At 41.2% G+C, this 14,321-nt stretch overlaps 1 protein-coding gene across 2 annotated transcripts in view; it reads left to right on the top strand.

Annotated features, from left to right (window-relative positions):
• The window catches only part of LOC121281934 (AT-rich interactive domain-containing protein 2-like), a 298,430-nt gene that overhangs the window by 257,822 nt on the left and 26,287 nt on the right, over window positions 1-14,321 (top strand). For both annotated transcript variants that reach the window (XM_041195162.1, XM_041195161.1), the window contains exon 15: window positions 1,088-3,474. In XM_041195162.1, the coding sequence (XP_041051096.1) occupies window positions 1,088-3,474 (2,387 nt within the window). The remainder of the gene's footprint in view (window positions 1-1,087; window positions 3,475-14,321) is intronic.

Here is a 14,321-nt window from a genome sequence, read left to right as displayed (position 1 = left end):
ATAACACACTCTAAAAAAGAGAGAACCTAACCACCTCTACTGAACATCAATGGCATTACCATCACTGAATCCCCCACCATTAGCATCCTTGGGGGTTACCATAGGCAAGCTACACAAATGCTGTGGTTACAAGCGTAGATCTGAGGCTGGGAATTCTGCAGCAAGTGATTCACCTCCTGGCTCCCCAAAGTCTGTCCATCATCTGCAAGGTACAAGTCAGGAGTGATGGAATACTCTCCATTTGTCTAAAGGAGTGCAGCTTCAAAAACACTCAAGAAGGTCTGCACCATCCCAGATAAAGCAGCCCACATGATTAGCACCCAATCTAGCTCACGTTATATATTCACACCCTCCACCATTGGCGCATAGTGACAGTGACATATACCATCTGCAAAATGCATTGCAGCTACACGCCAATGCTCCTGACAGCACCTTCCAAACCTACGACCTCTACCACCTAGAAGGGCAAGGGCAGCAGGTGCATGGGAACACCACCTCCTGCAAAGGGCCTCTTTTCTCTCCTCTCCACCGCCCACCACCACCACCACAACACCCCCGCCAAGCCACACACCATCCTGACTTAGAACTATATCACTGTTCCTCCACAGTTGTTGGATCAAAATGCTGGAACTCCCTCCCTAACAGCACTGTGAGTACACCCAACACCACAGGGACTGATGCACTTCAAAAGGTGGCTCACCTCCACCTTATCAAGGACAATTGGGGATGGGCAATAAATGCTGTCCTTGCCAGTGACTCTCTCATCCCATGGATGAGTAAAAAAAATTGATTCCTGGGATGAGGGGGTTGTCCTGTGAGGCGAGATTGAATAGAATGGTTCTATATTATCTGAAGTTTAGAAGAATAATAGGTCACCTCAATGTAAAGGTATAGGCAATAGAAGTAAAATGAATGAAAAGGATGGATAATTTTAAGAACCATTCATAAGAAAAGTGTTGTTGTAATTACAGTTGGATTAATAAAAATATTCTTTCTCCAGTTTTAAAAGCATGCTTTGGTGATCAGGTTTTAGCGTGTATGTTATATATGAGTGACATTTAACCAATTATCTTTCTCTTGCTTCTAGGCATGACGGTACCTAGCCCAGCTGTTCAAATGCACAGAACCCTTACACCTACAAGTCAATCAGTCACGCAAATCCTCTACACAACCCAGACACAGAGTGTTGCCCAGCTGCCTCCTGGTATAAGTACTCCTATCCAGCAGCATCAATACTGTACTATTGCAAGCAAGGTGCCCACACCTATAGGAGGGATACAGCCTAATACTATCCAGGCATCTGCTGTTCATCCAAATTTTCATTCTGCAGTAACCACGGTAGTTCCTGGAAATGCTGTAATGCAAATGGCAGCGACCAAAGTCACTACAGCAGTGCATCTGCCCACTGTGACCACATCTGTTCATCTTCCTCATGTTGCTGTTACTCACCAATCCCTTGCTGGTCAGCAGTCTATCTGTTCAACAACAACTGTTCCTGTTCTCCATCAAACACTGCCTAATGCTCAGTTTGCTTCACGAATGCACCCTATTACAAGTGCTGCCATAGTTTCTCAAGGACAGCTTATCCAACCTTCTACTGCCCAACCTGTGCAAGTGCATCTTCAATACACAGCAGCTCCCACTACTGTTGTATCTCCCGCTGCTGTCCAACTGCCGAGCAATCAGACTTTTACCATAGCAGGCAGCCACAACTCTGTTTCTTCTCAGACATTTCAAAATATTAGTCCAACACCATTAACTATTGTCAGCAATTCCACCCAGTTTCAACAGCAACAAGGCCAACAAAGCGTCCAAGTGATAGTTGGACATCAAGGTCAAGTTTACCCTGCCAGTTTTCATCAGATTGTTCTAACAAATCAAGGTGGAATTTCTTCTGCCCAGTTACCACCACCCTCCCTGGTGAACCCCAGTACCTGTGGTCAAGTGCTTTCTGTTCAGCAGCCTCCAATTCAAGTCCATGTTCAACAACCTTCCATAGGAGGTACTCAATCCAGTACTGGTGAAACCAGTGTAATTAAACAGTTACTACTTCCTAAACCACCACCTCATTCCCAAGCAGGTAAGCTCCTACTTCCTATCCCACAAGTGTCATCTTCTGTTACTAGGGCTCAAAGTCCACAGGTTGTTTATCAAATGATGGCCAACACAGCACCTAGTGTTGGAGTTCAACCCCAGTCTCAGCAGCTGGTTGTAAGTCAGTCAAACTTGCAAATCTTGCAGCCACATGGAAGCCTACAAACTGTGCAAATTATTCCTGGCCAATTCATTTCTACCACCAGCCCTAGCACCATTCTCCAGGGACCACCTCTGAATCAACAAGTTACTGTCACTGTCATACCGAATACCAATTTAACCAACACACACGTAACCCAGGTAAATACGAAACCTGCAAACAGTCTTCCTGGAGATCACAGTGCAAAACCAGTCATCAGTACCCATGTTATCCAGTCGTCACATGCTCCATTCAACCAAAGCAACATAAAAGTTGATGAGTTTGAGGGCGAGAAAAACGTTTGTCAGAATGCTGAGGATGATACAAAGATGCTCAGTTCACAATCTCAAGAACAAACTGTTGGACTGATAGAAAATTCTTTCTTGGGTAATGCTTACAATGCAAGCAATGGACACCTAAATGGAAGAGTTGATCAGACTGGGATGCTACTTAATGGGGAAAGTAAGAAGGAGAACCCCAGCTCAGGGATGAATCATTGTGGTTTTGTGGAGAGCACATCAGCTTTCCAGGAATCGAAAGCTAGTAGCGGGGAAAACTTGACAAATGGGGATCCAATTTTAGAGAAACCTGGTGCAGCAGAAATGAAAAATGTTTTAAGAAGGCCTTTGATCAATGGGGACTCTGATTTTGCTAAAGGCGATCGTTCGCACATAGGGAAAGATATTCCTAATGAGAAGTCAGTCGCATCTAACCATTTGGGAAATGGGGAAATTCTTAATCAAGAGCACCAAGGTGCAAAGTGTCGTCTGGATGGTGAGAATAGTCAACCGGGCAAAATGTGCAATGGACCTTCTTCAATTTCCAATGTGAAAACGCATGCACACACTACAGTAATAGTACCAAATCCTACAGTTCAGCAAGCACACAGGAACTCCGTATTAACGAGTGGAACTGCAGCAGTCACTTTTAATGTAACCTTGCCTCAGCCACATCATAATGGCAATGTAGTTGTACAATCCAACCCTACAGAATCTTCTCAAGTGACCACCTGTCAGAGCAGCAATACACTTTCTGCTTTAAAGCTTTCCACCTGTGAAGGTCAGCCATATCGACAAGCCATCAAGCGGCCTGGTGAGGACACAACTGGCATTTCCATGGCAGGTATCCCAAATAAAGTAGGGGTGAGAATAATGACTGTTAGCGACCCTACAAAAGCTGGTAGCAACACCATGATGGTGGCTGTCCCTGCTGGAGCCACCATTAATACAGCAACAATAGCAGTAAGTATGTCTTTAACGTTCACTGCTAAGTTAAAATGGTCAGAAGTGATTTAAAGAATCTTTATAGCAAAATACAAATTTTTAAGGAAATTCCAACATGCCAGTGGACTAATACGATGCACAATATTTCCAGTAATTACCTAGGATTTTAAGGTAATGGCTAATGAAATTGGTCACATCCTGCTAGTACTTTCAGGAACAAATGTAACACCGGTTTGTGTAAAAAAAAGACACAATCTCTGGAAACTACAGCCTAGTCTGAAACATCTAGAAGAGAGGAGTAATGAAAAGCCTAGATAAGTATGGACTAAGAGCAAATTCACATGTCTTTCGTTGAATATGATCTTCTCCCATAAAGGTATTGGATTTTTTTCAAGTAGCTAACTGACTTAAAGGATAAGGAGAGCATAAAAATAGTATGTCCTTTGGTCTCACTTAAGCAGTTCAGAGAATAGAAATGATGCTAAAATTGTGAACAAAAACGTGGAACGTTAAATCATTTTTCCCTAAGAGCTGAGAAGGTTAATGGCTAACCTAATGCTGGTCTTCAAGCTGATGAACGATTATTTGAGATAAGTAGTAATAACTTGTTTTCACTGGCTTGGAAGTCCAACAAATTCAAGATAATTACAAAAAGAAAGGGAAGCAATAATTCTTTAAGTAGAATGGTTACAGTGCAAAATGATAAGCCCTGCTCTGTTATTGAAGCAGAATCCTTTTGAAAGGTATTTGATCGTTTCTTGGAAGAGAGGAATATTTTTGGCTGCTATGCTTTAATGGCTGCTTTGTTTGCATACATTACAACAGTAACTATGTTTCAAAGAACACCTCATTATCTGTGAAGCGCTTTGGGACATCTTGAGGATTTGAAAGCTACTATATTAGTGCAAGTTCTTCTTTTCTTAAAGGGTATGCGGAGAAGGCAGAGGGAAACTTTAACTATAGTATTAGAAAGATAACCTGTTAATAAAAACTACTACTCAAAAAATTCAAAGATAAGTTGGGGCGGGGAGAAATTTGTTCACATAGTGGTACTTCTAGCAGTACAATGCAGTTTTGGTTAATTCGCCAGGGGCAGGTATCAATTAAATCAGTCCTCAATTATATCAATCCTCAAGGTGTCCCCCCTAAATGCAGTGCTACGCAAACTAATTTCTCATAGAAAGTCTTGTTTCAGAGAAATATATTTGAGGTAAATAATTACAATTATTTATGTAAATAATGTTTTCAAAGAATTTAGGAAAAGAGATATCATGAAATCTTATCTTTACATGTACCTTAGCAGGCAAAGTAAGGTGTATAAAAGAACGTGGCTTTCGGTGGTTATTTGAAGGGCTCAAAAGATATATACAGAAACTGAAAAATTACTCTATGCAGTTAGGCATAGATTGTGCTGTATATGAAAAAAGTCTTCTGTATACGCAACCATCAACATTTTTGTGCTTACTCAAAGTATACTGTTCTGAACCCTGGAAGGGGGCAGGTTGATTAACTGTTAACCCTAACAGATATGTGAACAGGGTTCCCAGAGACGCTAGAATTTAGATAATTTAAACAAATTCAGGGGGGACCTGGATTTTTTGACCAAAGAAATGATTGTGGAGTGTAATGCTAAGGGTTTTTTTCTGGCAAGCACATGTTCTATTTTATCTTTCTCAACTATGGTTGGATATTGTTCTGTGTGTAGTTCATGTGTATTAATCCTGGGTTGGATACTTTTTAAAATTTAATTTAAATCCAAAGTGGTGCCAGTTATCTTGCTGTAATGGCATTTCTGTGTAGGAATTGCAAATTCAGTTGGCTTTAAATTGAATTTGCTAAAAATTCCAATGTATAACAAAAGCCGTTGCACACTGCAACTGTGTAATACTTGTGAGAGTTCAGTGGAAATGGATTAGCATCATCATGAAATCTATTTAGACAGAAAATAATTTACTGCAAAAATGACCTGAGTGTGGACAAAGGCACTGCTATTCAACATAACTTCAGTCGCTGCACCTGTACTCCCAGAACTGCCAGTCCAGTCAAGAAGAAATGGTCCTCACTGACAGGCAGACACTAAAGGTTCCCAGTGATAATGTCAGTGGGTCCAGAGGCCTTGGATTAGCCACAGTCTTGTCTACTGTGATTCTAAAAGTTTTTGCAGCTATAATGATTGGGAACTTCAATCCTGGAGAGTAGAATATATTTCACAGGTTTCAGAATACCTCCATGATTACAGAAAAATGACTCTTAGCTTAACTGATACAAATGCCTAAATATCAAATTCATATATTTTCATAAATGGGTATTTGGTATTCTGTAAATAAGCTCTCAAATGATGTTGGGTTTTCATTTTGGGGCTGCTAGAGTTCATGCAAAGTTAGAAATCAAACCTGGAACAATCGTTTCTTCCTCTTAAGTGAAAGTTCATGTATATTCTTCATTTTTTTATGCATGCTTTTGCTGGAAATTATAAAGGATTGTCGATGGAAAAATGAAGTGCGGCCACTGTCAGCCTTTGTGATTCATTACTCAAAAGGGAAATTAAATCCATCTGAGGTGCTGGATAATCTCCAATGCCTTTTTTATTTAAATGGAAAACTCTATGTACTTTTGTATCTTGCTCTTCTATGTTTGTTAGTTTTCATATCCTATTTATATTACAGTGCTGTCCTATAAGATAGCGCTCTAATATAAATATGCATTCCTCTGGAGGCACACGTCACCATCTAAGGAGATGATTTTTGATTCCAGCCACCAGTGGCAAAGGTGAGTGTCTGCTGCTACCAGTGCTACTTCTGCCTTTGTGTGGTTTGAGATTTTGGGTTTCTCACATTCAAGGCCTATGTAGGTTATTCCCCAGTGTTAAGTTTACTTGGTGACAATTCATCTGAATACATACAGTTCAGTAAACTGTATTGCTAGTGTGCTGAATGGTGGAACCTGTATAAAAAGGACACACCTCAAAAAAACAGGTACCTTCAAAAAAAAAGACACTTTTATTGGCAGTCCCAAATAACTCATCTTGTAAAAGATAGAAGAGGCCTGAATTCATGGACACTTGCAAATTTCAAACTATGGATTGCCTACCATGTACCAAGTTCTTTTTAACACCTTGAACTCAGCCAGCTCCACCCACCTTCCTCGTCTGCCACTACTGTTATTCCGGTCAGTATCAGGATTTGAATCATCCCTACAGCAGCTGGCTTTACATACAAAGACCGTTTTGAAAATAAAGGCACCTGCAAAGAAAGGACAGCTGATGCCTGTCCCTAAGTTGTCATAATTTACAGTTTTAGCTGTAGTTAATAATTCATTAATTGCTCTTCTGTTACATTTTAAGCTTTCAATTTCAAATCATTACCTATCACCAGATTCTGTTTTCTCACCCCAGCCCATGTAAACTCACTGAATTGGCCATTATTCATGGTATGACCCTATGCAGTGCTGACAGGTTGTTTGTGGAAGAAATCACAGTCAAGCCTCACCCTTCTCCTATGTACTTCCTGCAAGAGGGTCATTTGTGTAACAGAAGCACAGACCTTGCCTGATTCTTCTGCTAGTCATTCAGGGGGCACTGGGGTCGGTTGCAGCATATGACCGTATGAATTAGGAGTAAGAGTAGGCCACTTGAGCCTGCTCCACCATTCAATAAAATAATGGCTGATTGTGGCTTCAACTCCTGGCTACCCCGATAACCTTTGGCTCCTTTTTTAGCCAAAACTCTATCTCTTTCTGTCTTAAAAATATTCAATGACCCTGCCTTCACCATTCTCCATGGAAGAGAGTTCCGAAGATACTCAACCCTCCAAGAAAAAAATTCTGTTCAGTACTGGCTTAACTAGGAGATGCCTTATTTTTAAACTGTGCCCCCTAGTTCTAGCCTCACCCACAAGGGAAACATCCTTTTAGTATCCAACCTGCCAAGCCCCCTCAGGATCTTGTATGTTTTGATCAAATCACCTCTCATTCTTCTAAATTCCATTAGATACAGGCCCAGCCGGTCCAACCTTACGTCATAAGATAGCCCCCTCCCTCCCTCATCCCCACAGTCCCTGATATCAGTTGTGTGAACCTTCTCTGAACTGCTTCTAATGCATTTACATTCTTTCTTAGTTAAAGAGTCCAAAACTGTACACAGTACTCCAGATGCGGTCCCATCGATGTCCTGTACAATTGTTGCAAAGCATCCTTACTTTTATATTTCATTCCCCTTGCAATAAACAACAATATTCCATTTGCCTTCCTAATCGTTTGCTGCACCTGCATACCAACTTTTTCTGATTCATTTACCAGAACACCCAGATCCCTCTGTGCCTGAGTTCCTCAATTTTTATCCATTTAAATAAATAAGATGCTTTTCTGTTTTTCCTGCCAAAGTGGACAAGTTCACATTTTCCCACATTATATTCCATCTGCCAAATTTTTGCCTGCTCACTTAACCTATCTCTGCCTCCCTGCAGACTCCTTATATCCTCTTCACAACTTACTTTTCTACCTATTTTTATGTCATCAATAAATTTAGCAACCATACATTTATTCCCTTTGTTCAAGTTATCGATGTAAGTTGTAAATAGTTAAGGCCTCAGCACTGATCCCCAAAGCACTCCACTTGTCACATCTTGCCAATCTGACAAAGGTCCATTTATCCCTACTCTCTGCTTCCTGTTAGCTAATCAGCCCTCTATCCATGTTAATCTGTTAACCCTCTATGCCATGAGCCTTTATTTGGCGTAGTAACCTTGGATGTGCACCTTGTCAAGTGCCTTCTGGAAATCTAAGTACAGTACATCAACAGGTTCCCCTTTTGCTTGTTACTTCCTCAAAGACTTCTGATAAATTAGTCAAACATGATTTCCTTTTCACAAAACCAGCGTTCCAGAATTAAGGTCATCCCCCTCTATTGTACCAATCACCCTTAATTAAGAGAGCTGCCCCTCCATCTTTTCCAAGCTTCCAGTCCTCTCTAAATGTCATGTACCTTTGAATATGCAGGTCCCAGTCTTTGCCATGTTGCAGCCTTGTCTTTGTGCTAGCTATCAGATCATACATATTTATATTAGCACTGTCAATTCATCTGCTTTGTTATGAACGCCACATGCATTCAGATACAGAGTCTTTAATTCTGTCTTTTTACTATTTTTGTAATCTCTAGCCAGGTGATTAAAATCAGGGATGCTCAAGGTCAGAATAGTGCAGATATCTCGGAGGATTGTTGGATTGAAGAAGTTTAGGGAAATATAGGGGAGATGATGGTGTAGTGGCATCGTCGCTGGACTAGTGATCCAGAGACCCAGGATAATGCTCTGGGGACCAGGTCCAAATCCCACCACGGTAGATGGTGGAATTTGAAGTCAGTAAAAATTTAGAATTAAAAGCCTAATGATGACCATGAAACCATTGTCGATTGTCATAAAAACCCATCTGGCTCACCAATGCCCTTTAGAGAAGGAAATCTGCCATCCTTACCTGGTCTGGCCTGTATGTGACTTCAGACCCACAGCAATGTGGTTGATTCTTAAATGCCCTCTGAAATGGCCTAGCAAGCCACTCAGTTGTTTCAAACTACTACAAAGTCTCAAAAAAAGGAATGAAACTGGAGGGACTACCCGGCATCGATCTAGGCACCAGAAATGACAACGACAACCTCAGAGATAAAAACAAAAAAACGACAAACTCAGCCCTGTCAACCCTGCAAAATCCTCCTGACTAACATCTGGGGGCTAGTGCCAAAATTGGGAGAACTGTCTTAGACTAGTCAAGCAACAGGCTGACATAGTCATCCTCACAGAATCATATTGTACAGATAATGTCCCAGACACCAACACCACCAAAGGTGGCGGCACAGTGGTATACAGTGGGAGGGAGTTGCCCTGGGAGTGGTCAACATTGACTCCGGACCCTCATGGCATCAGGTCAAATATGGGCAAGGAAACCTGATTAAAACATACCTCCCTCCCTCAGCTGATGAATCAATTCTCCATGTTGAACACCACTTGGAGGAAGCACCGAGGGTGGCAACGGTGAAGAATGTACTCTGGGTGGGGGACTTCAATGTCAATCACCAAGAGTGGCTTGGTAACACCACTGCTAACCAAGCTGGCCGAGTCCTAAAGGACAAAGCTGCTAGACTGGGCCTATGGCAGGTGGTGAGGGGCCAACAGAAGGGGAAAAACATAATTGACCTCATCCTCACCAAACTGCCTGCTGCATATGCATCTGTCTGTGACAATTGGTAGGAATGACCACTGCACAGTCGTTGTCACAGACGAAGTCCAGCCTTCACATTGAGGATACCCTCCATCGTGTTGTGTAGCTCTACCACCATGCTAAATGGAATAGATTTCAAACAGATCTAGCAGCTCAAGACTAGGCATCCATGAGGTGTTGTGGGATTCAGCAGCAGCAGAATTGTACTCGAACACAACCTGTAACCTCATGGCCCGGCATATCCCCCACTCTACCATTACCATCAAGACAGGGCATCAACCCTGGTCCAATGAAGAGCACAGGAGGGCATGTCAGGAGCAGCACCAGGCATCCCTAAAAATGAGGTGTCAACCTGGTGAAGGTATAACACAGGACTACTTGCATGCCAAGCAGCATTAGCAGCAAGTGATAGAGCTAAGCAATCCTACAACAAACAGATCAGATCTAAGCTATGCAGTCCTGTCATGTCCAGTCGTGAATGGTGGTGGACAATTAAACAACTCACTGGAGGAGGAGACTCCACAAATATCTCTATCCTCAATGATGGGGGAGCCCAGCACAGCAGTGCAAAAGGTAAGGCTGAAGCATTCACAACAATCTTCAGCCAGCAGTGCTGAGTGGATGATCCATCTCAGAGGTGCTCAGCATCACAGATGCCAGTCTCCAGCCAATTTGATTCACTCTATGTGAAATCAAGAAATGGCTGAAGGCACTGGATACTGCAGGGCCCTGACAATAATCCAGCAATAGTACTGAAGACTAATGCTGTAGAACTTGCTGTGCCCCAAGCCAAGCTGTTCCAGTACAGCTACAGCACTGCCCTGTACTCAACTATGTGGAAAATTGCCCAGGTATGTCCTGTACACACAAAAAAGCAGGACAAATCCAATCTGGCCAATAACCGCCCCATCATTCTACACTCAATCATCAGTAAAGTAATTTCAAGGGGTCATCAACAATGCCATCAAGTGGCACTTGATTAGCAATAACCTGCTCACTGATGCCCAGTTTGGGTTCCGCCAGAGCTACTCAGCCCCTGACCTCATTACAGCCTTGGTTCAAACATGGATTAAAGAGCTGAACTCCAGAGGTGAGGTGAGAGTGACTGCCCTTGACATCAAGGCCGCATTTGATCGGGTGTGGCGTCAAATAGTCCCAGCTAAACTGGAGTCATTGGGAATCGGGGAAAACTCTCCACTGGTTGGAACCATACCTAGCACAAAGTAAGATGGTTGTAGTTGTTGGGGGTCAGCCATCTCAGCTCCAGGACATCACTGCATGAGCTCCTCAGGGTAAGTGTCCACGGCCTAACCATCTTCAGCTGCTTCATCAATGACCTTCCTTCCATCATAAGGTCAGAAGTGGGGATGTTCAGCAGTATTTGCGACTCCTCAGATACTGAAGCAGTCCATGTCCAAATGCAGCAAGACCTGGACAATATCCAGGCTTGGGCTGACAAATGGAAAGTAACATTTGTGCCACACAAGTGCCAGGCAATGACCATCTCCAACAAGAGGGAATCTAACCATCACCCCTTGAAGTTCAATGGCATTACCATCACTGAATCCCCCACGATCAACATCCTGAGGGTTATCATTGACTAGAAACTGAACTGGGCTAGCCTTATAAATACTGTGGCTACAATAGCGGGTCAGAGGCTAGGAATCCTGTGAGGAGCAACTCACCTCCTGATTCCCCAAAGCCTGTCCACCATCAACAAGGCACAAGTCAAGAGTGTTATGGAATACTTCCCACTTGCCTGGATAAGCACCGTTCCCACAACAATCAAGAAGCTTGACACTGGCAAAGCAGCCTGCTTGATTGGCACCACATCCACAAACATATAGAATCCATATGGGTGAAGGTAGGAAATAACAAGGGGAAGAAGTGTTATGACTGATGCACTTGGTAAAGCGGAGTTATTTAAAAATCCCAGAGGGAAACTTTAAAAAACTGTCATAACCTATAATTTTTAAGTGTTATGTTTGATAAGCAACTCTAAATTTAGGAATCAGACCATCAGTTCTTGAGGTTTTACATGAAACTAATTGAAACATTTTATTAATTTACACAGGTTAAAAATATATATATATACATGACTACAAATTACTATCATAACTTTTAACAAATTCTAACAAAAACTAATCGCCATTAAGGCAACAGCAACCCATAGGCTTAACCAAACAAAGCATTTTCACCATATGAATTCAAAATGAGGTTCTTTTCACTGTGGAGCCAGTTGGAAGCTTGCAGCTGCCTTTTGATCTTAGATTACCTCTACTCTGCACACCGGAAAACTGCTAAAGTTATACCTACCGCTACTGATTGAATTCAAATTCTCATTGTCTCATTGGTCTCTTTGAACTTTACTTTTTAACAATGCAACCTCATTCAGTGTACCAAATTTTATTAGTAATATAAACATATTGCTTGGTAGCTGCTAGAAAGGCATCAAGTTTCTTGAATGCTCTATTCAAAAATACAAATACACTCTATCTCTCTATTTCCATCTCAAACTAGTACATATCAAAGCACCTAGACCAGCTGATGTTAATCTAATTAAGACACACCCGCAGACTAAACCTCTATTTTCTAAAATGTTACATACACTAATAGCTTCATGACATTCCCCTCCTTATCAGAAAATGAATCGTCATAATTCTAAAACACAGCTTCATTTTAATAACCCATTTCACACCATCTCCTATACTTATTACACTGTGGCATTACCAGATGCATGCATTAACATATATATACATACATACACACGCACAAGTCCTTGGTATCAATAGAAATCACTCCAGTTCAGTGTCCAGGTTTTTTAAATGTCCCAATTTCCTTTAAGCTTCAAACTCTTGATAATGCATCTGTGAACACATTCTCTCTTCCAGCAATATCTATAATATGTAGATTAAATGGTGGTAACAATAGACTCCATCTGAAAAGCCTTGCACTTTTGTCTCAAAATTTGCCCAATAAACTTCAAAGGATTATGGTCTGTATAAACGATTGTTTCTGATGAATTGTTGCAACATAAATGTCAAAATGCTGCAATGCCAACACCAAACTCAAAGTCTCTTTTTCGATTGTTGAATATCTTCTCTGCTGTACATTCAGCTTCCTTGAAAAATACCCTATTGGTTTTTCAATTCCAGTGTCATCTTCTTGTAACAGTACAGCCCCAATGTCTATATCGCTTGCACCAATGGCCAACTTGAATTTCTTGGCATAATTGGGTATTGCCAACACTGGTGTCGTAGTTAATATAGTTTTTCAACTATCAAATGACTTCTGACACTCCAGTGTCCATTGAAATTTCTTGTTCTCTTTTTAATAGTTCAGTCAGTGGAGCAACCACTTGGCTAAAATTTGGTACAAATTTCCAGTAAAACCCATTCATGTCCAAAAATCACAAAACTTCTCGTTTTGTTGTAGGCACTTGGAAAACCACAGTAGCCTTGACTTTCGCATCTCTCGGAGCCACCTTACCATGTTCAATGGTATGGCCAAGATATGTAACTTGCGCTTTTGCAAATTCACTTAGCCAAGTTCATCACCAAATTAGCTTCTTGTAGTCGAGTAAATAATTTTTCCAGATGCTGTAAATGCTCCTCCCATGTCTGACTGAAAACCAGTTCGATCATCAATATAAACTGCACAATTGCTTAGAGCTGCAATTACTTTGTCAGTCTTTGCAATGTCTTCATACCAAGTGGCCTGACTTTAAATTGATATAGTCCACTTGGCGTTACGAAAGCTGATATCTCCCTTGCCCTCTCCGAAAACGGTACCTACCAATATCCTTTTAGGAAGTCAATCTTTGTGATAAAGTTTAATTGTCCCACTTTCTCAATGCAATCCTCCAACTGTGGTATGGGATATGTATCCACTTTTGTTACCGCATTCACTTTTTGATAGTCCACACACAGTCTTTGTGTTCCATCTAGTTCCGGTACCAGTATGACAGACGAACTCCAGTTACTGCAACTAGACTCACATATCATTTTGAAGCATGAAATCAATTTCTTTTTGTACTTGTGATAACTGCCGGATTTAATCTATAAGGTTGTTGTCTTATTGAAGATGATGTTTCTACACATACATCATGTAAAGTTAAATGTGTCTTTCCCAACATATTTCCACAAATAGGTTTGTATGGCTGCAATAGTTTTTCCAAATCACTTTGACACTTGCCTGGAAGGTAACTCAATATTTCATTTAAATTTTCAAGCACCCCCTCATTATCCAATTTGATTAGAGGAAAATCAATTTCAGAATCCTGCACTTCTACCTCTTTCTCTTCATCCATCACTAATACCTCTTTTTGTTCCTCTTCCCTGTCAAAGTATTTGTTAAGCATATTTAATTGACACTCCCTCTACTTCTTTCTTCTATCTGGAGTATTTATTAAGTGATTTACTTCACTCAATTTCTTTTCAATCCTGTAAGGCCTGCTAAATCTTGCATTTAATGAATCCCCTAGTACTGGTAATAAAACTAATACTTTCTCTCCAGAGACAAAACTGCACATTTTAGCCTTCTTATCCACTTTCACTTTCATCACTTGCTGTGAGATCTTTAAATGTACCCTAGCCAAGTCAGATGCTCTGTTTCATCTTTCCCCGAAATTTGAGACGTAATCCAGGACAGTAGTT

Source organism: Carcharodon carcharias, chromosome 9, assembly GCF_017639515.1.
Source record: "Carcharodon carcharias isolate sCarCar2 chromosome 9, sCarCar2.pri, whole genome shotgun sequence".
Lineage (NCBI taxonomy): Eukaryota > Metazoa > Chordata > Chondrichthyes > Lamniformes > Lamnidae > Carcharodon > Carcharodon carcharias.
Note: the sequence above shows the minus strand (reverse complement) of the source record. Positions and strands in the feature narration are given on the sequence as shown.